The sequence below is a fragment of the Lacerta agilis genome, chromosome 2, assembly GCF_009819535.1.
Source record: "Lacerta agilis isolate rLacAgi1 chromosome 2, rLacAgi1.pri, whole genome shotgun sequence".
Lineage (NCBI taxonomy): Eukaryota > Metazoa > Chordata > Lepidosauria > Squamata > Lacertidae > Lacerta > Lacerta agilis.
The window spans coordinates 116,682,538-116,709,899 of NC_046313.1; the positions used below are offsets into that span (position 1 = coordinate 116,682,538).

The 27,362-nt window shown below is 44.8% G+C and overlaps 2 protein-coding genes across 5 annotated transcripts; one reads left to right on the forward strand and one right to left on the reverse strand.

Annotated features, from left to right (window-relative positions):
* Window positions 1-3,478: 3,478 nt before the first annotated feature.
* LOC117042762 (zinc finger protein 239-like) lies at window positions 3,479-11,391 on the reverse strand. Of its 4 annotated transcripts, XM_033142399.1 has the most exons (5): window positions 11,333-11,391; window positions 8,204-8,381; window positions 7,868-8,012; window positions 5,781-5,834; window positions 3,479-4,420 (listed from the first exon to the last, which is right to left on the reverse strand). In XM_033142399.1, the coding sequence occupies exons 2-5, from the start codon at window positions 8,276-8,278 to the stop codon at window positions 3,561-3,563; spliced, it is 1,134 nt and encodes a 377-aa protein (XP_032998290.1). In that variant the 5' UTR covers window positions 8,279-8,381; window positions 11,333-11,391; the 3' UTR covers window positions 3,479-3,560. The 4 variants fall into 4 exon arrangements, with proteins under 4 accessions (XP_032998290.1, XP_032998292.1, XP_032998293.1 ...); XM_033142401.1 differs by lacking the exon at window positions 5,781-5,834; XM_033142402.1 differs by lacking the exon at window positions 8,204-8,381 and having other exon boundaries at window positions 11,333-11,378.
* Window positions 11,392-11,658: 267 nt separating this feature from the next.
* Window positions 11,659-26,081, forward strand: LOC117042783 (zinc finger protein 665-like). Its single transcript, XM_033142429.1, has 5 exons — window positions 11,659-11,819; window positions 21,053-21,179; window positions 21,560-21,637; window positions 22,118-22,201; window positions 24,312-26,081. Exons 2-5 carry the CDS (start codon window positions 21,107-21,109, stop codon window positions 24,983-24,985), a joined length of 909 nt encoding a protein of 302 aa, XP_032998320.1. The 5' UTR covers window positions 11,659-11,819; window positions 21,053-21,106; the 3' UTR covers window positions 24,986-26,081.
* Window positions 26,082-27,362: the final 1,281 nt, after the last annotated feature.

A 27,362-nucleotide genomic window follows, 5' to 3' on the forward strand; every position in this document is an offset into this window, starting at 1 on the left:
TGGGCAGAAAATCAGACAATGCAAAGTTCAGGGTACAGAATTTCAGAGGGATGTAATTGTGCCTAAGTGTCTGTAGGGTGTAAGCTTCTGCACACAAAGCATGACCTCTTCCGATGAACTTTTTCCTCTCTCCATACCTCCTTGCCTTTGACCTCTCCCATATTTTCCCTAATATATTGGGATATGGACAGTTATAGGTGTGAGGGTATTGTGAATGATACTAACACCATTCTCCTTCTCAGATGCAAACTATTGCACCAGATGCCCAGAAGATCAGCATCCAAACGAGGCCAGAGACAAATGTGTCCCCAAGATTATTACCTTCCTCGCTTATGAAGAACCCCTGGGGATCCTCCTGGCTTCCTTTGCCCTCTTCTTGTCTTTAACCACATGCTTTGTGTTAGGACTTTTCATCAAATTCCTGAAAACTCCCATAGTCAAAGCCAACAACCGGGATCTCTCCTACATCCTCCTTCTCTCTCTCCTGTTCTCCTTTTTGTGCTCCTTCCTGTTCATTGGCCGGCCAAGGAAAGCGACTTGCCTTCTCCAACGAACATCATTCAGCATCATCTTCTCAGTTGCCGTCTCTTCCGTCTTGGCAAAAACCATCACTGTGGTGCTGGCCTTCCTGGCCACAAAGCCAGGGAACAGGGTGAGCAGATGGCTAGGGAGGAGTCTGGCCAACTCCATTGTCCTTTCCTGCTCTAGTGTCCAAGTTCTCCTCTGCACTGCCTGGTTGTTGACCTCTCCACCATTCCCAGACCTTAACATGCATGTTGATCCTGGAGAAATCATCCTGCGATGCAATGAAGGGTCTGTGGTCATGTTTTATGGTGCCCTGGGCTACATGGGCTTCCTGGCTGCCATCTGCCTCATGGTGGCTTTCCTAGCCAGGAAGCTGCCTGGGGCCTTCAATGAAGCCAAGCTGATCACCTTCAGCATGCTGGTCTTCTGCAGTGTTTGGATGGCCTTTGTGCCCACCTACCTGAGCACCAAGGGGAAATATATGGTGGCTGTTCAGGTCTTCTCTATCTTGACTTCCAGTGCTGGGCTGCTGGGCTGCATCTTCATCCCCAAATGCTACATTATTGTACTAAGGCCTGATCTGAATACAAAGGAACACCTCTCTACAAAAACTAAAGACGGCACTGTGGGAAATGCAGTCTCATATAACTAGCATGAGTAGCTCTAGTTAATGCATGAAGGGGTTAAGACCATAGAGTAAGTTGTTGTTCCTAGACTTGACCAGGTCACACCTCCTTACTTCTGGTGAGGGGCAGTTAGGAAAGTTCTTTTGTTTGCCTTGTGACTCCCCAAAGGTCCTGCCTCTTTCCGCCAAAACCCCTCTGCTTCCTGGAGAAGCCAGACTTGCTATCTGACTGCTAGCAAAACCCGGTTCTCATTCCCCTCCTGCCTCACTACCAGATGTAAACGTGGTCCTCAATTTGCCCCAGAGGAGCAAGAAGGTTGTGACTAGATATGACTGGAGTCTGAAGCCTATTTCAATCATTTATTTAAAATGCAGGAGCTGAAGACAGTGAACTCATTTAAATTTATTGAAGATGAAGGCATAGTCCGCAAATAATTTGAAAGGAAAATCAAAATCACTTTATACATAAATAACACTGGGATTTATTGATTGTATGGGAAAATAAATTGTGAAACTACATGAAAATATCTGGCAAGGACCCAATTACATACGAAGATTAAAAGTAAGTACAATACTTTCCCATTGCTAAGTCCTTGATTGGCTCCCCCAAACTCCACAAAACCTTTAGTTAAAGCTTCCTACATTTCTGGCTGTCCTAACTGTATCATTCCAGGGAACAGGCTTCGGTGGGCTTAGATGCAGGTTAGCAGACATCAGAATGGTGTTCAGGATGCAAGACACTGAATTGCCTCCATTTGTTTATTTTTATTTTTATTTTTTGTTATTTTTAAAATTGCTTTTACATTTTCAAAATAAATTTCCAATATCAATACAAAACATTCATTTTTCAATTCACCCCCTCCCTGTTGACTTCTCTCAGCTTCCATTTCTGGTTTATTACATCAAATTATACATTATGCTGTTTGTATATAATACTATGTTATCACATTGTTATATTTCTTGTTCTGTGTAAATAAAGTTGTAAATGTTTATTTAAATCCTGGCAACGAGTCCATTTTTTTTGTTTCTGCAAATATATTGTAAAAGGTTCCCATTCTTTTTCAAAGTCCCTATTGTCCTTTTCTTGCAGTTTATCTGTTAACTTTGCATAGTTCATCAGTTTTTCTTGCCATTGTTCTTTAGATGGTACTTCTCCACTCTTCCAATTTTGTGCTATTAGAATTCTTGCTGCTGTTGTAGCATACCTAAACAATGTTCGCTTTTCTTTCAGCAGCTCTCGTCCTAAAATACCTAACAAAAAAGCTTCTGGATTTTTTTTTAAACAAATGTTCTTTTAAACATTTTTTCAGTTCATTGTATATCATTTCCCATTTTTTAAAAAATAATCTTGCAATCCCACCACATATGATAAAATGTACCTTCCCCTTCTTTACACCTCCAATTTGTGCTCATTTTTCTTTATTATTATTCCTGCCACCTCTTTGTCAACTCTGATATTTCTTGCTAAAACTTCCAAGACCAGGACGAACAAAAGTAGTGATAACAAACATCCTTGTCTGGTTCCTTCTTGTATTTTATACTGATTTGTTATCACCTGGTTGGTGATTAATTTTGCATTCTGTTCTGAGTATACAGATTGGATTCCCTTATTGAATTTTTCTCCACATTCCATTTCTTCAAGGACTTTTTTTCATAAAGTCCCAAGAAACATTATCGAATGCTTTTTCTGCATCTATAAACATCAATGCAGCTTGCTTTTCATTTCTAACTTCCAGGTATTCTATTACCTGCATTTGTTTATTGAAGCATTCAAAGAATTCTGTAAGGTTACTGAGAGGGGACTTACTGCTGCAGAACCATGCTGGTTCTGCTTCAGCAAGACTTGTTCTTCCACACATTAGGGAATTCTGTCATTAACAATGTTTTCTACCAGTTTTTATGAAACAGATGTTAATCTAACATGCCCGTAATACACTTGTTCTCACTATCCCTCCTTTCCCTGAGTACATTGCCTCTTGCCCGCAGATCAATCTCCGCCTTCAAGTGACACCCTAAAGCCCACTCTTTAACATCATCCCTCAAATTGCCTTGTGTGAGTTATTTGCAATTCAGTAAGTAGTCCACTGTAACAGAAGCTCATTCCAAACTCCATGCATTAATCAAGCTTTTCTATTAAGCTGCAATTAAATGTAGTTACCACTTCACATTAAAACTCTTTCCACATTGAATTACATTTAAATGATTTCTTTCTCTGACATATGTGCTGTTATAGGGTCGCCATATTTCAAACAGTGAAAATCTGAACAGAAAAGTTGTTGAGATTTTTTTTGGCAATGTTGAGCTTTCCTCTTTTTTTCCTTCTTTCTTTTGGCCAAAGTTTTTTGCAAAATCGCACCAAAAAAAGGGTGTTGTGGAGCTTTTATGGAGGCTATATCCAGAACGGCTTCTCTCACATGTGGGTTCTTCGATGTACAGAAAGGTTACTGTAAGACCGGAAGCACTTTCCACACTCCTTGCATTTAAGTGGTTTCTCCCCCGTGTGTATTCTTTCGTGCACAATTAGAGTCCTGTTCTCACTGAAGCTCCTTCCACACTCCTTGCATTTAAATGGTTTATCTCCTGTGTGTGTTCTTTGATGTGAGGAAAGACTATTGCTATCACTGAAACTCTTTCCACATTCCATGCATTTGAATGGTTTCTCCCCTGTGTGTGTTCTCTGGTGTCTACTAAGGCTACAGCTGTCACTGAAGCTCTTTCCGCACTCCGTGCATGTATATGGCTTCTCCCCTGTGTGTGTTCTTTGATGCAAAGAAAGCCTATTGCTAACACTGAAGCTCTTTCCACATTCCATGCATTTGAATGGTTTCTCCCCTGTGTGTGTTCTCTGATGTGTACTAAAGCTACTGCTCTGACTGAAGCTCTTTCCACACTCCTCGCATTTAAAGGGCTTCTCCCCTGTGTGGGTTCTTTGATGCAAAGTAAGGCTATAGCTCCTACTGAAGCCCTTTCCACACTTCATGCATTTAAATGGTTTCTCCCCTGTGTGGGTCCTGCTACATGTCTTTAATGTTGATTTATGTCTATTTCCCCCTGTGTTGTTTCCTTTGTGATCTTTTTGTAGGATCAGGAATTCACAGACATCAATACCCCGAGAACCCGCAGATTTCTTCTTCCCATTCTTTGATTGTTTTCCTTCATCCCTTTTTTGTCCTCTTAGCTTCCCAAACATTTCTTTTCCTGCTTCACGCACAGATGTTTCCAACAACACCGCAGATGGCACTCTATAATTCCCAGTGTTCTGCTCATCATCTGGTAGAGGGGAGGGAGAAGAAAATCATGAAGTCAATGTACCGGTATATTAAGTCAAGTTCAGTGGCACTTTGGATGCCTAGTGAGCTATTTTAATTTAGGGAAACGTTGAACGTGGAAGCCACCCCTCCTCTTTTTAACAAAAGCTCATCTGGATGAGACCAAAAATGTCTATTTAGTCCAGGATCCCCACAGTAGCCTACCCTGCTAGCAGAACACAATGGCAGCAGACGCCTTTTTCTACTGCTCCCTTGATTACAGAGCTTAGCACATAGTCATCATAACTAATAGCCATTAAGATCTTACATGATTTTGTCCAATCTCTTTTATAAACTCCTGAAGATGTCAACCAGAACTACAGTGGTACCTTGCTTCTCAAACACCTTGGTACTCAAACAGCTTGGAACCCAAACACTGCAAACCCGGAAGTAAGTGTTCCGGTTTGCAAACTTTTTTCAGAAGCTCTAGAACCGACTGCTGCTTCACAGGTAAGAGTCGCCTTCTGTTGTGTGGGCAGGATGGTCCCTCCCCTTACCTGGCCAATCCCCTGGCAACGCCTCCCCAGGCGGGATTGGGCAATTGGCTGAGGTAGGCGGAGACCTGCAGGTATCCAGCCTGGGGAGGATGAAGCCAGCCCAAACTATCATGAGCCACACTGGGATCCAGGGGGCTGCATGCGATCATGCAAAAGGCGCCCCCCCATTTGATGTAGGGAGCGGTCATTTGAGTGTTATATGCTGATGATTTGAGTGTTACACTGACGATTTAATTGTTACGATTCCAATTTGAGTGCCACACTTCTGTTTTGAGTGTTATGCTGAGGTCTGTCTGTTTTTGCTATTTATTTTGCATTTTTGTTTTTGCAGCTCTTTTTTGTTTTGTTTTTTGTGACTGTGTGGAACCCCAGTTCAGCTACTGATTGATTGATTGATTGATTGAGTGTGTGACTGCAGTACATTGTTTATCGCTTTCATTTTATGGATCAATGGTCTCTTTGGATAGCAAAATTCATGTTAAATTTCTGTTTTAGGGGTTGTTTTTAAAAGTCTGCAACGGATTAATCCATTTTGCATTACTTTTGATGGGAAAGCATGCCTTGGTTTTGGAACGCTTTGGTTTTGGAACGGACTTCCGGAATGGATTAAGTTTGAGAACCACGGTACCACTGTACTTGCATTCAGATTTTACATGAATTGGTCCATTCTCTTTTATAAACCCTTGAAGATGTCAACCAGGAGAACTTGCATCCTGATGGGTCAAATCCCACCCACTCCTTGCCCCAGATGATTTTACACAGGAATGGACAAACTCTTACTACTCCCAGACCAAAAGAAGCTCCACAACACAGCTAAGCATTTACCTGCTGCACTTTCTGCTTCTTTGGGATTTTGTGAACAGTAATTCAGGGCAGATTCTTTGAAGGAAACAGACAAGCCTGGTTACTTTTGACCGCAAAATATTCAGCTACTTCAGACAGGTTAACGAGTAGAGTCGTTCTGATTTTACAGGTGAAACTCGAAAAATTAGAATATTGTGGAAAGGTTCATTTCTTTCAGTAATTCAACTTAAAAGGTGAAACTAATATATGAGATAGACTCATGACATGCAAAGCGATTTATGTCAAGCCTTTATTTGTTATAATTGTGATGATTATGGCGTACAGCTGATGAGAACCCCAAATTAACAATTTCAACTTTGGGGTTTTCATCAGCTGTACGCCATAATCATCACAATTATAACAAACAAAGGCTTGACATACCTCGCGTTGCATGTCATGAGTCTATCTCATATATTAAACTCGAGTAGCTAATGAAAACAATTGCTTACATAAATGGACATTTCCACAATATTCTAATTTTTCGAGTTTCTCCTGTATAACTTCTGCACCAGAGAAAAAGGAGACAGCTGTGTGGTCCCAAGGAGGTTATACTGCAGAACTTAGCAAAACTAGCTGTTTTGATTTGGGCCTCATCATTTTATCACACCAAAAGTAAAAAGCAGCCTGGGAGTGGCCTTTCCACCTCCAAAAGTTATCTGGGACTGTATTTCCATTTAAAAATTCTGGGGGAAATAATCATTCATGAAGATTAAGCCACTGTAACATATGTGTGTATCTGGAAAATTCCCTGGCCAACACACGACACTTTTAAGTGGATTCGATGCATCACATGTGCGCATGACTTAAATGTCATACATGTCAGAGAAATCCAAAGGTTTCGTTTAGGACTGAGGATTAAAGATACGGAACTCTGCCCCAGTAAAAATGGAAAGCAGGGTGACAAAAAAAGTTAAACTGACCGCTTAGCTGCAAAAGGAACAAAAATTGTGCAAAGTGTTCTTATGCGTGTAACTGCAAACTGCCCAGGGCAGGAATACTGCTATGCAGTATATTTTAGAAAATATACTGTTTTGTGCTTTTCCATCACAATTTGGGGAAACAAAAAATGAACACCCCCTTCTGGAGACGTCATGGATTGAACCAAGAATCTTCTGCTTGCAAATTTCTATCATAACATCCAAACAGCACAGGATTAAATTTGCAAATACAGGTGCACCCCCCCAACTTCTCTGCATTCAGATTTATGTGCTTGGCAAACAAACAAACAAACAAACAAACAAACAAACGGGGAGGAATAAGGGTGGGATTCTGGGAGTCCCCCCTTGTTTTAATTTTCATTTTTTCAACTTACATTTTATATCAGCCTACCAAATTTTATATTATACAATCAAAAGGAAAAGAGCTTGCCTCCCCACATCAACTTCCTTCCCCTCTTTTCTGAGGTTACATATGCATAGCTGTCAACCCTCCCTGCTGTTTCCCAATGCTATAATAAGGGAATTTCCCGCAAAAAAGGAAAGGTTGACAGCTAGGCATATGTTATATCTTTTTCCTACCACATCTCCAAGTTAAACCTGTTTATTATTTACCCTTATAATTCTATACAGCTCAACTCACTGTGTTTTTACTTCAATCCTGCTAATTGTAAATGTATACGATCAGTTAACATATATTCAATAAAACATTTCCATTCCAAATCAAGGTCTCTTTTCTTTATTTCTTGAACCCAACGGTATACGCGATTTCACATGCAGTCGTACCTCGTGTTGTGAACGCTGCGTGTTGCGTTCGTCACGGGATACGAACGCGCCGAACCCGGAAGTACCGGAACTGGTTACTTCAGGGCTCGGCGGTTCGCGCATGTGCAGACGTGCAAAGTTACGTCATGCGCAGAAGCACCGAATCGCGTTGCGAGCATGCGCAGATACGGCACTTCAGGATACGGACCTTTCAGGTTGCGAACAGGGCTCCGGAATGGATCCTGTTCGTAACCAGAGGTACCACGGTATATGCGTGGTACCAGGGAATATAACCCCCATAGAATTGGGGTGTCACCTGCACTAAATTCATACCTTTGACATTTATCAGTCAAACAAATATGTCCTTACCAAGAGAGGTGACGGTCTCATAATTTTCCTCCATGACTTCCCTGTGCAGAGCTCTTTGGCTGGGATCCAGCAGGGCCCACTCCTCCTCCGTGAAATCCACAGCCACTTCCTTTAAGGTCAAGAGAGCCTGGGCGGTCAACAGATCCTGGAAGAAGAAGTAGAAGAAATAAAATTTCTCCAAAATGTGTGATTCTCCCAGTTTGAAAACGGAATAGCAGGGTAGTCATATGTGTGGTTTCATTTATTACGTGATATCGACAACTTGCAGGGCCAAATGCAAAACAGATAATCACTCAACAGAGAGGGAAGTATGCAGACTGATTCTCCGCCCCTTACTTGAGGCAGATGCCAGGCAGCTGTTTCTACTCCACCCAAGAGAACAGGAGACCCAGGTATTGCCTCTGAGGCCATTGTGCCGACTTCGGAACAAGGAAATGTAAACTCAGCCACTTCTGGGGTTCTCACAATGCACTTGAAACCAGTTGTTAGCTCTCAAGCGGTGTCACTGCACTGCCTGCAGAGGACAGAAAGGGCATGGGAAGAATTCGTTCAGTTTGGGGTTCCAGGAGTTTAAATATCAAAACCTGCCTCAATCTTCTTCTTCTTTTTTAAAAAAATATCTATACATTTTATATTTTACAAACAAACTCACAACGACAACACCAACAGGACAAAACAAAACAAAACAAAGCAAAACAAAACAATAATTTGTGTACAAAATTTTGTACATTATTTCATAGTCTTTTATACAATTATTGATTTCCCTACACCTGCTCTCCACCGTATCCACATTGAAGTATAAAATAACCCATTTTTTACACTGAGACCAATATTAAATATCCACTCAGATAATACCCTTAAGCTTAAAGATAGGTTTTCCCATACTTTTCATGCTTTTTCTACAAGAGGTATTACAAGGCGAGTAACCTGTTCCATGTCACACCTCTTCTTTAAATAACCTAAAAAGCTATCCCATTCTTCTACAACTTTACCTCTAGGGTTGTCCTTTATTTTTTCAGAAAGAACTGCCAATTCAATATATTCTATAGTCTTACAAAACCATTCCTTTTTACTGGGAGGCAACCTGCCTCAATTTTGGGGTCACTGCTTTAAATAAATAGATGGCATTGTGACTTCAGGGTGCTTGGCCTCCCTTAACACCTAAGACCTAAATCTCTTTCATACCCCTCCCCTGTTTTTTTCTAGACTAGGCATGTCCAAGTCGATTGACCAGAGTTGTTGGGCTTTTTTTAGGGAGCCAGAGTTGTTGAGCTTTATTTTATTTTAATTTTTGCTTAGAGATCGCTAAGGGTCCTAAGATCGACCAGGGACGGCCCGCGATCAAACAGCAGTTCTAGACTGCCCTGCATTCTTGGGAAGGTCCTTCCTTCTTCGCCAACCCAGCACTCAGTCCAACCATCTCAATTGCCCTTCCATCTCATCTCCACTTCCTGCTTCCACAAAGCTTTTCCTTCTCCTCCAGCTTGTCAACAATTTCAGGCTTGGTTAAGTGAACCCTTTTCGTCAAGTCTAGGACATAAGTTTTAAAAAATATGGGAGGCAATCTATTGCCCAATTGCGCTAGTGGAATCCAGCAGAGGCGCAAGGGGGCTTCTCTCGTCTTCTCCTCGTGCTCTTCCCAAATCCGCTCTGGGGGATCTGGAAAACAGTGTACTGTACAAGAGGCAGGGGAGGAGAGGCTGCCCCTTCCAGGCACCCTTTGCACCTGGCTTTCAAACACTTGCGACCAAGTGGAGATGTCAGGTGCCATCCTGGCACCAAGGATGGCGCAAAGTGAAGATGCTTTGGTGCCAGGATGGCGCCTGACATCTCCACCATCTGGGAAGAAGAGAAGAAGAAAAGAAGAAGAAGAAGAGTTTGGATTTGATATCCCACTTTATCACTTCCCGAAGGAGTCTCAAAGCGGCTAACACTCTCCTTTCCCTTTCTCCCCCACAACAAACACTCTGTGAGGTGAGTGGGGCTGAGAGACTTCAGAGAAGTGTGACTAGCCCAAGGTCACCCTGCAGCTGCAGGTGGAGGAGCGGAGACGCGAACCCGGTTCACCAGATTACGAGTCCACCGCTCTTAACCACTACACCACACTGGGAATCATTGAATCTGTACTGTGGAACACGCTTCCATCAGATGTCAAAGAAATAAGCAGCTGTCCTATTTTTAAGAGACATCTGAAGGCAGCCCTGTTTAGACACGTTTTTAATATCTAACACTGTTTTTAATATCTAACACTGTATTAGTTACAGGTGGGTAGCCGTGTTGGTCTGCCATAGTCAAAACAAAATCGAAAATTCTTTCTAGTAGCACCTTAGAGACCAACTGAGTTTGTTCCTGGTATGAGCTTTCGTGTGCATGCACACTTCTTCATGTGTGCATGCACACTTCTGAAGAAGTGTGCATGCACACGAAAGCTCATACCAGGAACAAACTCAGTTGGTCTCTAAGGTGCTACTAGAAAGAATTTTCGATTTTGTTTTAACACTGTATTGTTTTAACATTCGTTTGGGAGCCACCCAGAGTGGCTGGGGAAGCCCAGCCAGATGGGCGGGGTACAAATAATCATAGAATCATAGAGTTGGAAGAGACCCCAAGGGCCATCCAGTCCAACCCCCTGCCAAGCAGGAAACACCATCAAAGCATTCCTGCCAGGTGGCTGTCAAGCCTCCGCTTAAAGACCTCCAAAGAAGGAGACTCCACCACACTCCTTGGCAGCAAATTCCACTGTCAAACAGCTCTCACTGTCAGGAAGTTCTTCCTAATGTTTAGGTGGAATCTTCTTTCTTGTAGTTTGAATCCATTGCCCCGTGTCCGCTTCTCTGGAGCAGCAGAAAACAACCTTTCACCCTCCTCTATATGACATCCTTTTATATCTTTGAACATGGGTATCATATCACCCCTTAACCTTCTCTTCTCCAGGCTAAACATACCCAGCTCCCTAAGCCGTTCTTCATAAGGCATCGTTTCCAGGCCTTTGACCATTTTGGTTGCCCTCCTCTGGACATAATAAGACAGTGTATCTGAAGAAGTGTGCATGCACACGAAAGCTCATACCAAGAACAAACTCAGTTGGTCTCTAAGGTGCTACTGGAAAGAATTTCCTATTTTGTTTGGACATAATAAGTTGTTGTTATATTATTATTATTATTATTATTATTATTACTGTTTTCACACACAAACACCCCATCTTGTAGAATTCTATCAGTTATATTTTATCTGCACAACCGGAATGAATTCCTGGAGCCAAATTGCTTTTTCTGTGCGGCCTGAGCAGCAGCAGCAGCAGGAGGAGGAGCCATTGAGGAAAAGAGGTTGGAACAGGCCAATATATATGTGGATCCAGAATCCTATTTTGGACCAGGATGTGGGGGTCTTTCCCCTCTCGATCCTGTCCCCCCCCCGAAAATATTTCTCCCTATCCTTTGCATACCCACCCCACCCTGTAGTCACCTCTTTGACCTCTGCCCGGTCCAGCCTCCTCCTCTCCTTGCCTACTGCCTACCTCTTCCGGGAGGATATGGAGGGAATGCCACCCTCCCTTACTTTGATGACACAGCTTCCTGCCTCTCTAGGAACCGGGGCTCGGTTCCTTTGCCCCCACCCCACCCCACCCCTCACCCCGGAGGACTGAGTGGCAGGAGGTGTGCCTCCGCTCTCTGCAAGCCTGGAGGTTCCTCCTCCTCCTCCTCTTGCAAGCTTTCTTCCCTCCGCTTGGTCCTCTGCTCCCAGGGAAGGGGCTTGGAGGAGGGGTGCGGGATTTGTTGGGGGGTCTCCCGTATTCCCCACCCTCTTTATTCCCTTCTGCAAGGGGGGGGGGAACCCCTCTCTCCCTCGCCCCCAATCCCTGCGCGGAGGGCAGGCTTTTGCAGACGCGGAAGGAACTCCCCCTGCCAAGAAAGGTTTGCATCGCTTGGGACTTTTTAAGTTCAGAGGAAAGGTGAGTTGAGAGGCGACACGGTGGAAACACGCGTCGTGGCACGGGAAAAGTGGGTGCAAGGCGCAGCGCAGTTTCCCTGCCGCCACACTAGAGAGCTCCGCGGGTCAAGCAGAAAAGGCACAAATACAGGATGGGTGACACCTGGCTTGAGAGCAAATTAGGAGGGGTGGCTAATACCCCTGAGGACAGGATCACAATTCAAAATGACCTTAACAGATTAGAGAACTGGGCCAAAGCAAACAAGATGAATTTTAACAGGGAGAAATGTAAAGTACTACACTTGGGCAAAAAAAAATGAAAGACACAAATACAGGATGGGTGACACCTGGCTTGAGAGCAGCACATGTGAAAAGGATCTAGGAGTCTCGGTAGATCACAAACTTGACATGAGTCAACAGTGTGGTGCAGCAGCTAAAAAAGCCAATGCAATTCTGGGCTGCATCAATAGGAGTATAGCGTCTAGATCAAGGGAAGTAATAGTAGCACTGTATTCCGCTCTGGTCAGACCTCACCTGGAATACTGTGTCCAGTTCTGGGCACCACAGTTCAAGAAGGATACTGACAAGCTGGAAGGTGTCCAGAGGAGGGCAACCAAAATGGTCAAAGGCCTGGAAACGATGCCTTATGAGGAACGGCTTAGGGAGCTGGGTATGTTTAGCCTGGAGAAGAGAAGGTTAAGGGGTGATATGATAGCCATGTTCAAATATATAAAAGGATGTCATATAGAGGAGGGTGAAAGGTTGTTTTCTGCTGCTCCAGAGAAGCGGACATGGGGCAATGGATTCAAACTACAAGAAAGAAGATTCCACCTAAACATTAGGAAGAACTTCCTGACAGTAAGAGCTGTTCGGCAGTGGAATTTGCTGCCAAGGAGTGTGGTGGAGTCTCCTTCTTTGGAGGTCCTTAAGAAGAGGCTTGACAGCCATCTGTCAGGAATGCTTTGATGGTGTTTCCTGCTTGGCAGGGGTTTGGACTGGATGGCCCTTGTGGTCTCTTCCAACTCTATGATTCTAGGAGACTCTTAATCTCAGGATTACGAAGTTCCAGTTACAGGTAGGTAGCCGTGTTGGTCTGCCATAGTCAAAACAAAACAAAATAAAAAATTCCTTCCAGTAGCACCTTAGAGACCAACCACGTTAGTTATTGGTATGAGCTTTCGTGTGCATGCACACTTCTTCAGATACACTGAAATGGAAATCACCAGACCCTTAAATATAGTGAGGGAGTGGGGAGGGGTATTACTCAGAAGGGTGGTGGGAATGGGTGATCAGCTGGTAGGTGTGGAAAACATCTGATACCAGGAATCACAAGACAGAGAAACCAGTAGGAGAACACTTCAGTCTCCCAGGACATTCTATACAAGATCTCAAAGTAGCTGTCTAAATACAAAGGAATTTCAGAAATAGACTGGAAAGAGAAGTGGCTGAATTGCAACTAATCACCAAACGTAAAACCATGGAGAAACCTGGTCTGAACAAAACATTGGATTCTTATCTCATTATACATGACAAAGCTATCTTTAGCCATCTCACCCCTTGCCTTTCCCTGTAAGACCCTGTAAAAATTGCAGTCGTCAACAGGTTTTCCACACCTATCAGCTGATCACCCATTCCCACCACCCTTCTGAGTAATACCCCTCCCCACTCCTTCACTATATTTAAGGGTCTGGTGACTTCCGTTTCAGTGTATCTGAAGAAGTGTGCATGCACACGAAAGCTCATACCAAGAACTAACTTAGTTGGTCTCTAAGGTGCTACTGGAAGGAATTTTTTATTTTATTTTGTCAGGATTACGAAGTAATGGATGAGACAGTTAAAGTCTCAATGATACAATGGGCACAGGACGTGGGACATTCAATTATGTTTAAAGACTGGGAAAAGTTATGGAAGGTGAATTTGAAATTCACGGCAAACTACAACATAAGAGAAAACATGTTAGAAATGGCCCACCGTTGGTATCTCACACCTTCTAGAAGATTGTCTAAAATGTATAAAAGTGTAGCAAATGTGTGTTGGAGATGCGGAATGAACAATAGAGATATGATCCATATGTGGTGGCGATGCGGAAAGATTAAGGTTTTTTGGGGGAAAATATACGAGGAGACTCTTAATCTCAGGGTCGTGGGTTCGAGCCCCGTGTCATGCAAAAGATTCCTGGGTTGCGGGGGGTTGGACTAGAGGACCCGTACGGTCCCTTCCAGTTCCATGATTCGCGGACCTCCAACGAAGCTGGATGTTGGGAGATTGAAGATAGATTAAAAATAATAATAAAGGACTGTTTTTCATGCAGTGCGTGGTTTAAACTATGGAACTCGCTTCCTCGGGAGGTGAAAACGGCCAGGCCACCAGTCCTGGTGGGCTTTAAAAGAGAGGTGCATGGAGGAGAGGCCTGTCAATGGCTGCCAACCTTGATGATACTCATGCTTCCCGATTCCAGTTGCTGGAAACCGCAGGAGGAGAGATAGCATGTCATGGGATTCCCATTGGTTGACAGCTGTGAGAACAGGATGCTAGACAAGATGGGCCACGATCAAGGAGGCTATTCTTAGGATCCTCCTGCCAGAGCCCCTGTTTCCCCAGGGAAAGGGGTTTGCACAGGGGACCCCCAGAACAGGAAAAGCTGGAAATGCCCGACTGGTCAGGTATGGCCAAATTTGCACACAAACCCCAGCTTCCCAGAGGTCCCAAAGAGTAGCTCAGAACGATGTTCCCACTTCCACGTGTCTCTAGCGTTTGGGATTTGATCTTTGGTTGCGTGATGGTGGGGTGGGGTGGGATTATTGGTTTGTTCTTGTATTTTGTGGTTTATGCTGTGTATTTTCACGCTGAGAACTGCCCCGAGATCTGCGGATGAAGGGGTGTTATGCCAATTTAAATGTAAATAACTAACTGCATCGTTCCCAAAAGTAGACCCCTTAGTTCAGGGGTCCCCAAACTAAGGTCCGTGGGCTGGTTACGGCCCACGCAAGCCAATTATCCGGCCCCCGACGACTCCCGCCGGCCACTCTTACCGGCCCGGCTGCCCACCTCCGGGTCGGCGCAGCACCGGAAATAGCTTGCACGCATGCGCAAGTGTCATTTCCGGTGCACTTCTGGTGCGGTGCGGAAATAGCTTTTGCACATGCGCAAGGATCATTTCCGGCGCACTGCCGGGTCTGCGGAGGCCCATGCGCACGCACACAAGCTATTTCCAGTGCCGCGCCAGAAGTGCGCCGGAAATGATGCTTGCGCATGCACACAAGATATTTCCGTCGCGCGATCGGCGCCGGAGGAACCGGCCTGAGGCCAGGCAAGTTTGGCGACCCCTGCCTTAGTTCTTCTCTCTATTTTCACTGGCCCAAAACTCCTCCGAAAATGTCTTATCAATTTCCTCTTGATTGGAGCCAGGTCAATAAGCTGGAGGCTGGAAAAGTTGGGGGGGGGGGCTTTAATTGCTAATTGGTATTAGCATGTTCTGCTTCTCACTGTCATACAGAAAGTAAAATAATGCACAGTATGTGGAAAGCGAGGGGAAACATCACAGCTGCTCAGTTCGGGGCCTCCCAACTACCCACGCTGGGTTTTGGAAGGATCCATATTATATAATTGCTTTATTTATTGTTTATTTGACTTCAACAAACATAGGGAGCTGCCTTATAACTTTGGTCCATCTAGCTCAGTATTTTTACACTTCTGCTGCTTTTTGGACTACAACTCCCATCATCCCTAGCTAGCAGGACCAGTGGTCAGGGATGGTGGGAATTGTAGCCCAAAAACAGCTGGAGGGCCAAGTTTGGGAAACCCTGGTTACACTAAGAACTCACCTCCAGACTTGCCTTTCCCCTGGGGAAAGCTAATCTTTACCGCTGAATCGGAGCCGATGTCAATCATGATTGATATTTGTTCCGATTTACCACTAAAGAGCAGGTTTTCCTGGGGAAAGCGGAAGGGCAAAGCCACCCGGACCCATGCCTAGGAATCGTGGGACAAACTGAAAACCATTCGGACCCTTGGCACAGTACAAGGACAAGTCTGGATGAGCCCTGACTGGCAGCAGCTCAGCAGGATTTCAGGCCGGGGGGGGGGTCTTTTAAGCAGGGGGGGTCTTTCCCAGCCCTTCTTGGGGATGCAGTCGAGAATTCAACCTGAGACTTTCAGCATGCACTGAGCTACGGATCCCTTCTTTCCAACCATACAGGTGAAACTCGAAAAATTAGAATATTGTGGAAAGGTTCGTTTCTTTCAGTAATTCAACTTAAAAGGTGAAACTTATATATGAGATAGACTCATGACATGCAAAGCGATTTATGTCAAGCCTTTATTTGTTATAATTGCGATGATTATGGCGTACAGCTGATGAGAACCCCAAATTAACAATTTCAACTTTGGGGTTCTCATCAGCTGTACGCCATAATCATCACAATTATGACAAACAAAGGCTTGGCATATCTCGCTTTGCGTGTCACGAGTCTATCTCATATATTAAACTCCAGTAGCTAATGAAAACAATTGCTTACATAAATGGACTTTTCCACGATATTCTAATTTTTCGAGTTTCACCTGTACTTTAACGAGGACACACGAGAGATATGGGAAGGCTTGTTTTTTTTATGTCCTCTACTGCAATTTGCAAAATCGAATTACTTAAAAAACAAACAAAACAAAACAACAGCAGCAGCAGCAGCAGAAATAAGGGTGCCTGCTGGATAGCTCAGTTGGTTAGAGCTTCGTGCTGACAACACCAGGGTCGCGGGTTCGATTTCCATATGAGGAAGCTGCATCTTTTTGCATTGCAGGGGGTTGGACTAGTTGATCCTCAGGGAACCCTTCCAATTCTGTGATTTAACAATGGGGTGCGGAGAAAGAAACTTCTGGGCAGCCTCTTCCCTTGCAAGAACTGGCTGGGGCGGGCGGAGAGGGAAGGGAGGGGTGGGGGGAGGCGCCTTCTGCCACTCAGTCCTCCAAAGGGTAAAAAACGAGTCGCGCTTTGCTTCCTAGAGAGGCAGGAAGTTGGGGAATTTTTTTTAAATTATTATTTTTTTATATAAAAAAAGGAGGAGGAGGAGGAGGAGGAGAGGCAGCCTCGAAGGGGGGGAAGAAGAAGGCACCCCCTATTTCCCTTGCATATTCCGGGAAGAGAAACAGTCCTGGAGAGTCGGGAGGACAAAGAGGTGCAAAATCTTAGGGGTTGGGGATTTGCTTTTGGGTGCGGGGGCGTCGAGGAGAGGAAGAGATCCGCCCTGCCCGCTTCCTCCTCTCCGGGAATCCGCAAGGCCGGATCCGCGGCGTCGTTGATCCCGTTGCAAAAGCGCATCTGGCAGGGTTGCAAAAAAATAATATTAAAAAATGCGCTTTTGCAAGCGTCTCCTTTGCAGGTCAAAACAAGGGGACGTGGTGCAGCTGGGGCTATTTTATTTTATTTTTTTATTTTGGGGGGGGGGCGGGCGGGGAAGCTCTTATTGCAGAGGAAGCAGCTTTGCGGTGGGTGGGGTTGTGCATGGTGCGTGTGCGTGTTGTTGCTGTGCTGGTTTTGCGAGCTGCCGAGGCAAGGCGCCTATGGGCTCCTAAGGAGAGGAAGGAGGTTGCTAAAAAAAAAAAAAGAAAAGGCGGGGGAGGTTAGGATAGGGGGGGAGGAAGTCGGCGGCGCCAGATTCCTCAAAGGGTAAGGAAGAGGGTGCTGGAGGAGACTCTTGAGAGTCCCATGGACTGCAAGAAGATCAAACCTATCCATTCTCAAAGAAATCAGCCCTGAGTGCTCACTGGAAGGACAGATCCTGAAGTTGAGGCTCCAGTACTTTGGCCACCTCATGAGAAGAGAAGACTCCCTGGAAAAGACCCTGATGTTGGGAAAGATGGAGGGCACAAGGAGAAGGGGACGACAGAGGATGAGGTGGTTGGACAGTGTTCTCGAAGCGACTGGCATGAGTTTGGCCAAACTGCGGGAGGCAGTGAAGGATAGGCGTGCCTGGCGTGCTCTGGTCCATGGGGTCACGAAGAGTCGGACACGACTGAACAACAACAACAACAACAAGGAAGAGGGGAGGTTGGGGAGCCAGGACTTTTGCTTCCAGCAGGAGGCCCCTACTTCCATCCCTGGGGGGTGGGGGGGAGACTCCCTTCCTGAAACCCTGGGCTGCTGCTGACAGCACTGGGCAAAAGGCACCCACGATCCATAAAAGCAGCTTCCTGTTTTCCTAGGAAAACAGCCTTTCAGGAGGTTGGGCAGGTTGCAGGCTGCAGGGAAGGGCAGCGCTGGGTTTGTTTGCACCCCAAAGAGAGGAGGGGAGGGTGTGTGGGGGGAGGTGCCTTCCGGGTTCCTCCCTCCCCCGCCCCCGAGCTGAAAAAGTGCCTGGTCCGATTCCCTCTGCCTTGGCCGGAGGGGATTTGAAACTAGCTCTTCCCAGCGGAGGCTGGAGGAAAGTGGATAAATAACATTGGGAAGATAAATAAATTCCTTCCAGTAGCACCTTAGTGACCAACTAAGTTTGTTCTTGGTATGAGCTTTCGTGTGCATGCACACGAAAGCTCATACCAAGAACAAACTTAGTTGGTCACTAAGGTGCTACTGGAAGGAATTTTTTTAAATTTTATTTTCTTTTGACTATGGCAGACCAACCTGTAACTGGAACATTGCGAAGGACTTTCTGACACCAAGAACGGCTCCAACATTTCTCCGATGAGAACAGGGATGTTACCCTCCTCCAACATCAGATGACCCTTGTTTTCCTTTGCAGCTATGTGACTCTGTGATCTATGAAATGCCTCCTCCTCAGCCGGATTTGGTGGAGGGAGGGGGCGTTTTTTTCTAGGTGTCAACTATGGTATTTGTTTGGGGTGGGGGATCAAAGCCACAGGGTGGACCTCGGCTTACTCTTGCAGGATTGGCCCAGCAGAGGGGTGCTGAGGGTCTTTCTCTGCTGGCGCTGCCAGCCTCTCCTTTGGGCATATCCATGTTTGAATCATAGAATCCTAGAGTTGGAAGAGACCCCAAGGGCCATCCAGTCCAACCCCCTGCCAAGCAGGAAACACCATCAAAGCATTCCTGACAGATGGCTGTCAAGCCTCTGCTTAAAGACCTCCAAAGAAGGAGACTCCACCACACTCCTTGGCAGCAAATTCCACTGTCTAACAGCTCTCACTGTCAGGAAGTTCTTCCTAATGTTTAGGAAGAGGGCCTCTTAAATGTATGTGTCCCTGTTTGGCAATAGATCTGTCGGTGATCTGAGCCCATTTCTGGACGTTGTGAAGGAAAAGGTGCTGGTGGAGGGAGGGGGTCAGACCACAGGCCTGAGTAAAACAATTCCATTTTATTTTATGAAACGGAATTGCTGTGCAAAAGCCTCTAAGCAGTTTTCATAAAAGACGCACTATCCACTTCAACCAAGACGGAACCAGATGGTTGGCACTTAAAATAAAAAGGTGGCTTTCAAACTATAGCTGTCAACCTTTTCCTTTTTTGTGGGAAATTCCCTTATTATAGCATTGGGAAACAGCAAGGAGGGTTGACAGCTATGTTTCAAACAGGTGGTGAGGGGGGGGGTGGAGTCAAGAGGAGCTGTGGTGGGTCTGGTTCAGAACAAATCTCCCTCCTGGGATGAATAAGGTAAAATAGGTTAAAAATTAAATTCGGGTGTCAGAGAACTAGTTTCAGACCAGGAGTAGGATCTAGGAGACATGGACTTAGCTGAGATCAAGAGAAATGAGGGTTTACATGACTTCATAGATATGGATTTTATTCTTTGAACTGCCCTGAGACCCCCAGGTATAGGGTGGTATATAAATTCAAATAATAATAATAAATCACAAAGCCTAAAAGCTTGGCAGTATAGAGGCTGGATCTAAAAGAGTTTTGAACCTATAAAAGACATGTCTTAAGCACAAGAAGATGTTTTCTCTTTTGAGTCCCACCTTCAGAGTTTTGAAATATCTAACCTGTAAGTTTCCAGGATCCCTGGTGGATCTGGCCAGTGGCCCCTCTAGTCTGGCATCCTCTTCTCACAGTGGCCAACCAGATGCCTGTGGGAAACCTGAAAACAGGACGCCTTCCTAAGAGCATTCTCTTTCCCCTCCTGCGGCTTCCAGCAAATGCTATTCAGAACATTACTGCCTCCCATGATGGGGCCAGAGCATAGCCATCATGACTAGTATCTACTTTAACCTCCATGGATTTATCTAATCCTCTTTTGAAGATGTCCAAGTTGGTATTCATCTCTGTCTCCTGGGGGAGTAACTTCCATACTTTTAAATGTGCGCTGTGAGAAGGCTGTTAGTTTGTCGATTTATTTACCGTATTTATTTGGTTTTTCAGATTAAAATTTTACAGTGACAACAAATCCTTGCTAACTGTCTTCAGCAATAATTTCTCGCAATGTTACTAGTATATTGGTTAAGCTCACTAGCCTGTAATTTCATTTTTTTAAACGTATAAATTTATTTATTTGGTTTTTCAGATTAAAATTTTACAGTCAACATTCAACATAGAAACAAGATCCCAAAGAATCTCCTGGGCTTCCCTCCTCCCCTTTGTGGGTCTTATTGTTAGTCCTTTCCTCCTGCATATTTTTTAATAATCCAAATCTTTTACCCCTCCATTGTGTCCAAAATTCACCATTAAACTACGAGTGTTATTCCAATCCTGCTAACGGTTTTAACTGTTTACAATGGTTTTTAAGATAAATTATAAGTTTTCCCCATTCCTTATTAAAATTTTGGTCTTCCTGATTTCTGATTCTTCTGGTCATTTTAGCCATTTCGGCATAATCCATCAACTTGATCTCCCATTCTTCTCTGGTAGGGGATTTACCTTCTTTCCACCTCTGGGGCAATAACATCTGGGCAGCTGTGTTGCATACATAAATAGTCTTTTCTGCTCCCTTGGGATTTTGGCACCTAAAAGGAAGGCTTCATTATTTTTTTAAAAAGAAAAGGTTATTTTAAACATTTTTTCAACTCATTATATATCATTTCCCAAAATTATTTTATTACCTTACACTTCCACCACATATGATAAAAGGTGCCTTCTTTTTCCTTACATTCCCAGGTGTTTGTCAATTCCACCCCCACCCCCACCCCAATAACCAGTAAAATTCCTCCATCTGCCAGGAGTCCAGTTTCCATGCCTGCTCTTGGTTTGGGGAACTGCAGGTTTCTAATGAGCCGCAGCCCCTTCCAAGCTCCTGATTAAGCAATTCCCCATTTGAATCGGGAGAATTGTGCACATTGACAAATGTTGTACGTTTCCTCCTCTTCCTCCAGGGTCTGGCGACCTTCAGGGAGGTGGCTGTGTGCTTCACGGTGGGGGAATGGGCTATGATGGATCCCAGCCAAAGAGCTCTGCAGAGGGAAGTCATGGAGAGGAATTATGAGACGGTGGCCTCTCTAGGTAAGGGCACCATTTCCCCTCTTGACCCATTGATGGCGAAGGTATGAATTTACTATTGGTCCCATTCATCGCTGTGCTCTCTTTTCGGTTATCATCTCAGCTCGTAGAATTTGAATGACCCCTCTAAACTGGTGGTGCTGTTGAGTCATGCCCGATTGGTCCGAGATAACATAACAATACTCTGTGATTTAATCCTAGTGTGATTTTGTTGGCCTCCGTCTGTCTTGAGACAGTCCGTGCCTGACCGGTGCTGCTGGGACCATACAGGCCTCTTCAATTCAGGCGGTGAAGAATTATAACTCTTCTTAACCTTCAGAAGGCTCGATCTGGAATGGCTGAGTGCGAACCAAACTAACTAGTCTCGTCTGTTTCCTTGGTAGAACCAAACTTCACTTCCTGTTGGGGAGGAGGAGAATATCCATTTATCCAGGAACCCAAAAACAGGGAGACACCAGCAGGTAGATACTTAGCTGTGCAATTCCCTTTTTTCTGGTCTGGGAATTGAAGCATTTGCTTCATTCCTGAGTAATGATAATCTAGGAGAGATTTTCCCATCTGGCTGTGTGTTCTCCTAGTGGATGGATTTAAAAGGGGTTTAAGAAGAAAGTTCTCAATGGCGGCTACCGTTCATTTTTTAAATTTCAATCCCATCCTTTCTCCCAGGGTGCCATGATGGCTATACGCTGTCTTTGGAATCAAGGGAGCAAAAGTTTCAGAGGGGTGATGAGGAAGCTGGGCTATAGGCCTTTGGTCTAATCCAGCAGGGCTCTTTGGATAAAAGAGAAGGGGTAGTCTCCAGGCTGAAGTTTCTCCTCCCATCTTCTGGGATATTCCCAAAATTAAACTAGCTAGATTGGCTTCCACAGTGCCGTGGGTGTATAGGGAGCACCTGTTAGAAGTGTGGGATGGACCAACAAGCCTGTCTGTTTATTTTAAAGAAATTTCCAAGCCGCACTTCATCTCCTGGCTGCAAGGACGAGATCCACTTGGACGGGGCTCTAATGAAGGGGAGAGGTCTGCAGGTACGGATTTTGAAAACAGGAGATATCTTAGGAGCAAAACCGTGATTCCATATCTGTGGCTAAGTTCAAAGGTTGCCAGTGAAATGCAAAGCCAGCTGTTGGTTAACCGGTGAGGAATTCCCCAAGTAGTTTAGAGCAGGCATAGGCAAACTCGGCCCTCCAGATGTTTTGGGACTACAGTTCCCATCATCCCTGACCACTGGTCCTGTTAGCTAGGGATCATGGGAGTTGTAGTCCCAAAACATCTGGAGGGCCGAGTTTGCCTATGCCTGGTTTGGAGCAACATTGTAAATCTGCACAGTGTTCGTCTTGGACCATCCTTGCTCTGGGGGCAAGGCCATAGCTCAGTGGTAAAGCACTTGATTTGCATGAAGATGTTCCTAGGATTAATCCCTATAATCTTCAAGTAGCGTGTTTGTCTGAAACCCTTCAGAGCAGCTGCCAGTCGGGGTAGCCAGTACTGAGTTCCCGGGACCGTGCAAGTCAGCTTCCTGCGTTCCTTTATTTGTATCCAGCCAGCTGTTTTGACTGCAGCCGAAATTTATAGGAACCACGGAGTCGTGAGCTGTGCCCGCTATGGCCTCTTCCACAGCCTTGCTGCACTTCATATTTCCCCTCAAACCCTCTTCTTATTTCATTTCTGTCACTACAGGCCCAAGTCCCCTTTGTGGCTAGGCGTGCCTTTTACCAGATCCGTCCGGTTTGCCAACTACAGCCATTCTTGGACAGGGGTAGCCTGACCACTGTGGTCTGTGCTTAGATAGCCTCAAGGCTGGATTACTACGATGTGCCCTATATGGGGCTTGCTTTGAGACTGGTTTAGAAGCTCCGGCTGGTGCAGAATGAGGCAGGCAGACTGTTGATGGAGGCATGTGGCCAAGAACATGTGGCAACATGGTTAAAACATCCGCAGTGGCCGCCCATCTGCTGCTGAGCCAGGTTCAAGGTCCTTGCATTATTTTACAAAGCCAAAAGCAACTTGGAAGTCCCAGTTACCTCAGGGACCACTTGAACCCTTGTATCTCACCTTGATCACTGAGATCATCATCAGAAGTGTCATTGGTCGTTCCTCAAATTGGCGAGGGTCACACGACAACAAAAAGAAACTGAGCCTTCATTGTGGAATACTCTGCCAATAGAGATTCAGCACGTGCCTTCTGTTTCAGCTTTTAAATGCCTGCTGAAAACCAGACCTAGGCAAGTGATTAAGAATACATCTTCGCAAAATGGTTAATTGGTGTCTGTTTTTAACTTCTTTATTTCTTTTTAATTGCCCAGTTTTATGTACAATTTTATGTACAATTGTAAGGACGAGGGTGGCGCTATGGGTTAAACCACGGAGCCTAGGGCTTGCCGATCAGAAGGTCGGCAGTTTGACAGGGTGAGCTCCCGTTGCTCGGTCCCTGCTCCTGCCAACCTAGCAGTTCGAAAGCACGTCAAAGTGCAAGTAGATAAATAGGTACCACTGCAGCGGGAAGGTAAACGGCGTTTCCGTGCGCTGCTCTGGTTCGCCAGAAAGCGGCTTAGTCATGCTGGCCACATGACCCGGAAGCTGTACACCGGCTCCCTCGGCCATTAAAGTGAGATGAGCGCCGCAGCCTCAGAGTCGTCCGCGACTGGACCTAACAGTCAGGAGTCCCTTTACCTTTACCTATGTACAGTTGTAAACCACTCTGATGTTTTATATGAATTTCAAGTGATCCAATTTTTTTACCCCATGCCATCCAGTTTTCTTAATACTTTGTACACTTGTTGAATGATCAAAACTAAGTTTAAATCTGAAATTTTAATTATTTTACCTCGTCCCATTTTTGAGTTATGAGGGTTTGAAATTCGGCCTTGCCGGACTACACAAAAACCCGAGTATCTGTATACCACTCGAGGGCAGGCAGATTAGTGACATCAAGTGATCTATGGATCAGAAAGGAATTGAGGTGGTTGTCTGAGTGTAGCATATAAGGAAAGCCGCCTTGATTTCAGCAGGGGAAAAGAAGAAAAAGAGGAGAAATTGTAGAGATGCAAAAAATCTTAAGAAACATCTAATTGGACTTGATCAATGATGAGATCCTTTGCTTTTCAAATGTGTTTCCCTTCCCCTTCCCACCCCCAGCAGATGCCGGGCAGGCCAATGAAATTTACAGGGAACAACAGATGGCAGCAACCATCAAGTGCGAAGCGGAAAAAGAGATGTGTGGGGAAAGTGAGGGGCCAAAAACGCCGGAACGAAACCTGACAAAGCACGGCATGAAGAAACCCTCCACTTCTCAGGGTTTGCATCAAAGAACGCACAGTGGGGAGAAATCCTTTAAATGCATGCAATGTGGGAAGGGGTTTAGAGTGAGCAGCAGCCTTGCTTTGCACGAAAGGACACACACCGGCAAGAAGCCCTTTAAATGCATGGAATGCGGGAAGACCTTCAGTCAAAGCGGCAACCTTACTGCTCATCGGAGAACTCACACAGGGGAGAAGCCGTTCAAGTGTATGGAGTGCGGGATGTGTTTTAGCCAGTGCGGCAACCTTGCCTCTCATCAAAGAACTCACACGGGGGAGAAACCGTTTAAATGCCTGGAGTGCGGGAAGAACTTCAGGCGGAGCCATCACCTTACTAAACATCGAAGAACCCACACAGGGGAGAAGCCCTTCAAGTGCATGGAGTGTGGGAAGAGCTTCAGTGTGCGCAGCAGCCTTACAGTACATCAAAGAACCCACACGGGAGAGAAACCATTTAAATGCATGGAGAGCGAAAAAGCTTCAGCCAGAGTGGTGGCCTTGCTGGCCATCTAAGAATCCACACAGGGGAGAAAGCATTTAATTACGCTTATTCTTATCTTATTATTATTACTACTGCCACTGTTGATTTATTAATCGCTTTCTAAACCACCGTCTCAAGGCAATTTACACATAAGATAATGGCAAACAGTTAAAACCACCAAAAAAACAAAAACAAACCAAATACATTTAAAACAAGACTAAAACCTTTACCAACTGGACAGTCGTGGCAAGGACCCCATTTATCCAGCTGGCAAAAGCCTATTGGAGCAAAAGTGTCTTCAGCTGTTTCCAGAAAGTGCAGACCATGGGCGCCTGTCATATCTCAACAGGAATGCTATTCCACAGGACGGGGGCAGCCCACTAAAAGCCCATCTCTTGAGTTATTGCAGAGCAGGCTTCTGAGATTTTTGGGACTCCACAGGAGAAACTCCTGCAGACCACAGCAATCTGCGGGGTTTGTAAGGGATAAGGCGGTCTCTTGAGTAACCTGGTCCCGAATTGTATAGGGTCTTATATGTTAGTACCAACAGCTTGAAGTTGGCTGCTTCCTCTGAACCAACCCCGAGAATAGCTTCAGCTGCACCACCTCCCTTAATGTACATCAAAGAACTCGCAAAGGGGTGAAACCATTTTTAAATGTATTTAGTGTGGGGGGAAAGCTTCAGCGTGAGTTGTACTGTAAACGACTGCCTTACAGTACATCAAAGAAGGCACACGGGGCAGAAGCCATTTTTAGTGCACGGAGTGTGGGAAAAATCCTGGAGTTGCAACCTTCCTTCCCTTGAAAGAATCCACCTCTGGATTTCACGTCGGGATTGAAATTGCCTAGAATATGAAAAGAGCTTCACATCAAAGAGCCCGCAAAGGACAAATGATGTAAATGCCTGGAGCGTGGCAAAAAGCTCCTCTTGGACATAACGGGGTTTCTTCTGCAAGACTGGGGGAGGGGCTTTGTTTCATTTGCTTATTCGTTAGATTTCTTACTCACCTTTTACCATAAGCTCCCAGGCAGGGTTACAGAAAATAACAACAAAACAATAATTACAACAATAAAACAGACCGTTATAAAATAAAAGTTTTCAACTATCAAACATGAAAAGTGTAAAAACGTTATATATAAAACAATTAAAACCAATTCCATAACTTAAAACATGGAATAAAAATATGGAATAAAAAAGAAACAGACCTTTGGGGGGAAAGCAATGCTTTTAAATGGTTTTCATCGCTGTTTTTAATAGGGTCACTTACTGAATTGCTTTTTAAATATCCATATAGTGTGCTTTTTGTTGTATCTGTTTCAATTTCTGCTGTGAGACGCCTTGGGTCCTGCGTTGGGAGAAAGGCGAGATGTAAATAAAATAAATAAATATATATATTGAAAAGAGTTTTAAAAGTTGCAATACAGGGGCAGACTGGGAATTAAAAAAATCTCCAATTTAAAAGGTTTGTTTACAATGGAAAGTGTTTGGTGGATGCCGGGGAAGGCAACAGAGACAGTACCTGTCTAATAGGTAACGGAAGGGCCACCACACGAAAGGTCGTTGTGTATCTGTGGCGGCTTCCTGCATGATTGAGAATCTTGCAAATGGCTTCCCCCACCCCATTCCATTAGCTGGTCCCGAAATTTCTCTCTAGCCACCATCCTCTGTTGCGAACACTCTGCAGCATTTGAGACACGTTGAGACATGAAGGTTTCTGCCACATTCTCCCATGAGGACTTCTTTCAATTGCACGTCAAGACATTAAAGGAATACACGACACAAAGAGAAGGGAAAGTCAGGGGGGAAAGCTATGACAGACTCAGATGACAAGAACTGCGTGTGGCCTAACAATGGACCTGCAGGCAGACCTGTAAAAATTAAAATGGGAGAAGTATGACAGCAGACATCCATGCACACAGATAATTGCCTTCGCAGGTAAGACTAATTGTTCTATCTCAGAAGAAGAATCTTTATTTGCATCAGCCACTAGCCATAGCAATAAAATAAAATGTACTGAAGACAGAGGTAAAAGCTTAACACTAGAAAATACATTTTGGGGGTTTACATCAATAATCAAATAATAGATCTTATTCTAATTGCTCCTGCTAAAATCCTTGCAGTTTTTGCTGTCACCTGATCATCTTGATCTGCTAAAAGCACACGGCAGCAATGGCATGGACGATAATAGAGGGGTAATAACCTCACTCCTCAAATCTTTATAAAGAGTGCAAGCCAGAAGCACATGAGCCACTGACTCAATACTGCCATCTCCACAGGTACATAGCCGTTTTTCCAGCAGAATTTTTTTGCAATCGACCCTCAAGTACAGCTGAAGGCTGTATGTTTAATCTTGTGGAAGTGAAAGCGCACCTGTATTTTGGAACTGTTAAATTTTGCAAATAGGGTGC

Excerpts from the sequence above, each read along its gene's own strand:
- LOC117042762 (XM_033142399.1), bottom strand. The coding sequence starts at position 8,278 with ATGGCCTCAGAGGCAATACCTGGGTCTCCTGTTCTCTTGGGTGGAGTA. Across the intron at positions 5,835-7,867 it reads TGAGACCGTCACCTCTCTTG|AATCTGCCCTGAATTACTGT; the intron begins GTAAGGACATAT and ends TTTCCTTCAAAG. Across the intron at positions 4,421-5,780 it reads AGAAGCAGAAAGTGCAGCAG|ATGATGAGCAGAACACTGGG; the intron begins GTAAATGCTTAG and ends CCCCTCTACCAG.
- LOC117042783 (XM_033142429.1), top strand. The coding sequence starts at position 21,107 with ATGATGGATCCCAGCCAAAGAGCTCTGCAGAGGGAAGTCATGGAGAGG. Across the intron at positions 21,638-22,117 it reads AAACAGGGAGACACCAGCAG|AAATTTCCAAGCCGCACTTC; the intron begins GTAGATACTTAG and ends TTTATTTTAAAG. Across the intron at positions 22,202-24,311 it reads TGAAGGGGAGAGGTCTGCAG|CAGATGCCGGGCAGGCCAAT; the intron begins GTACGGATTTTG and ends TCCCACCCCCAG.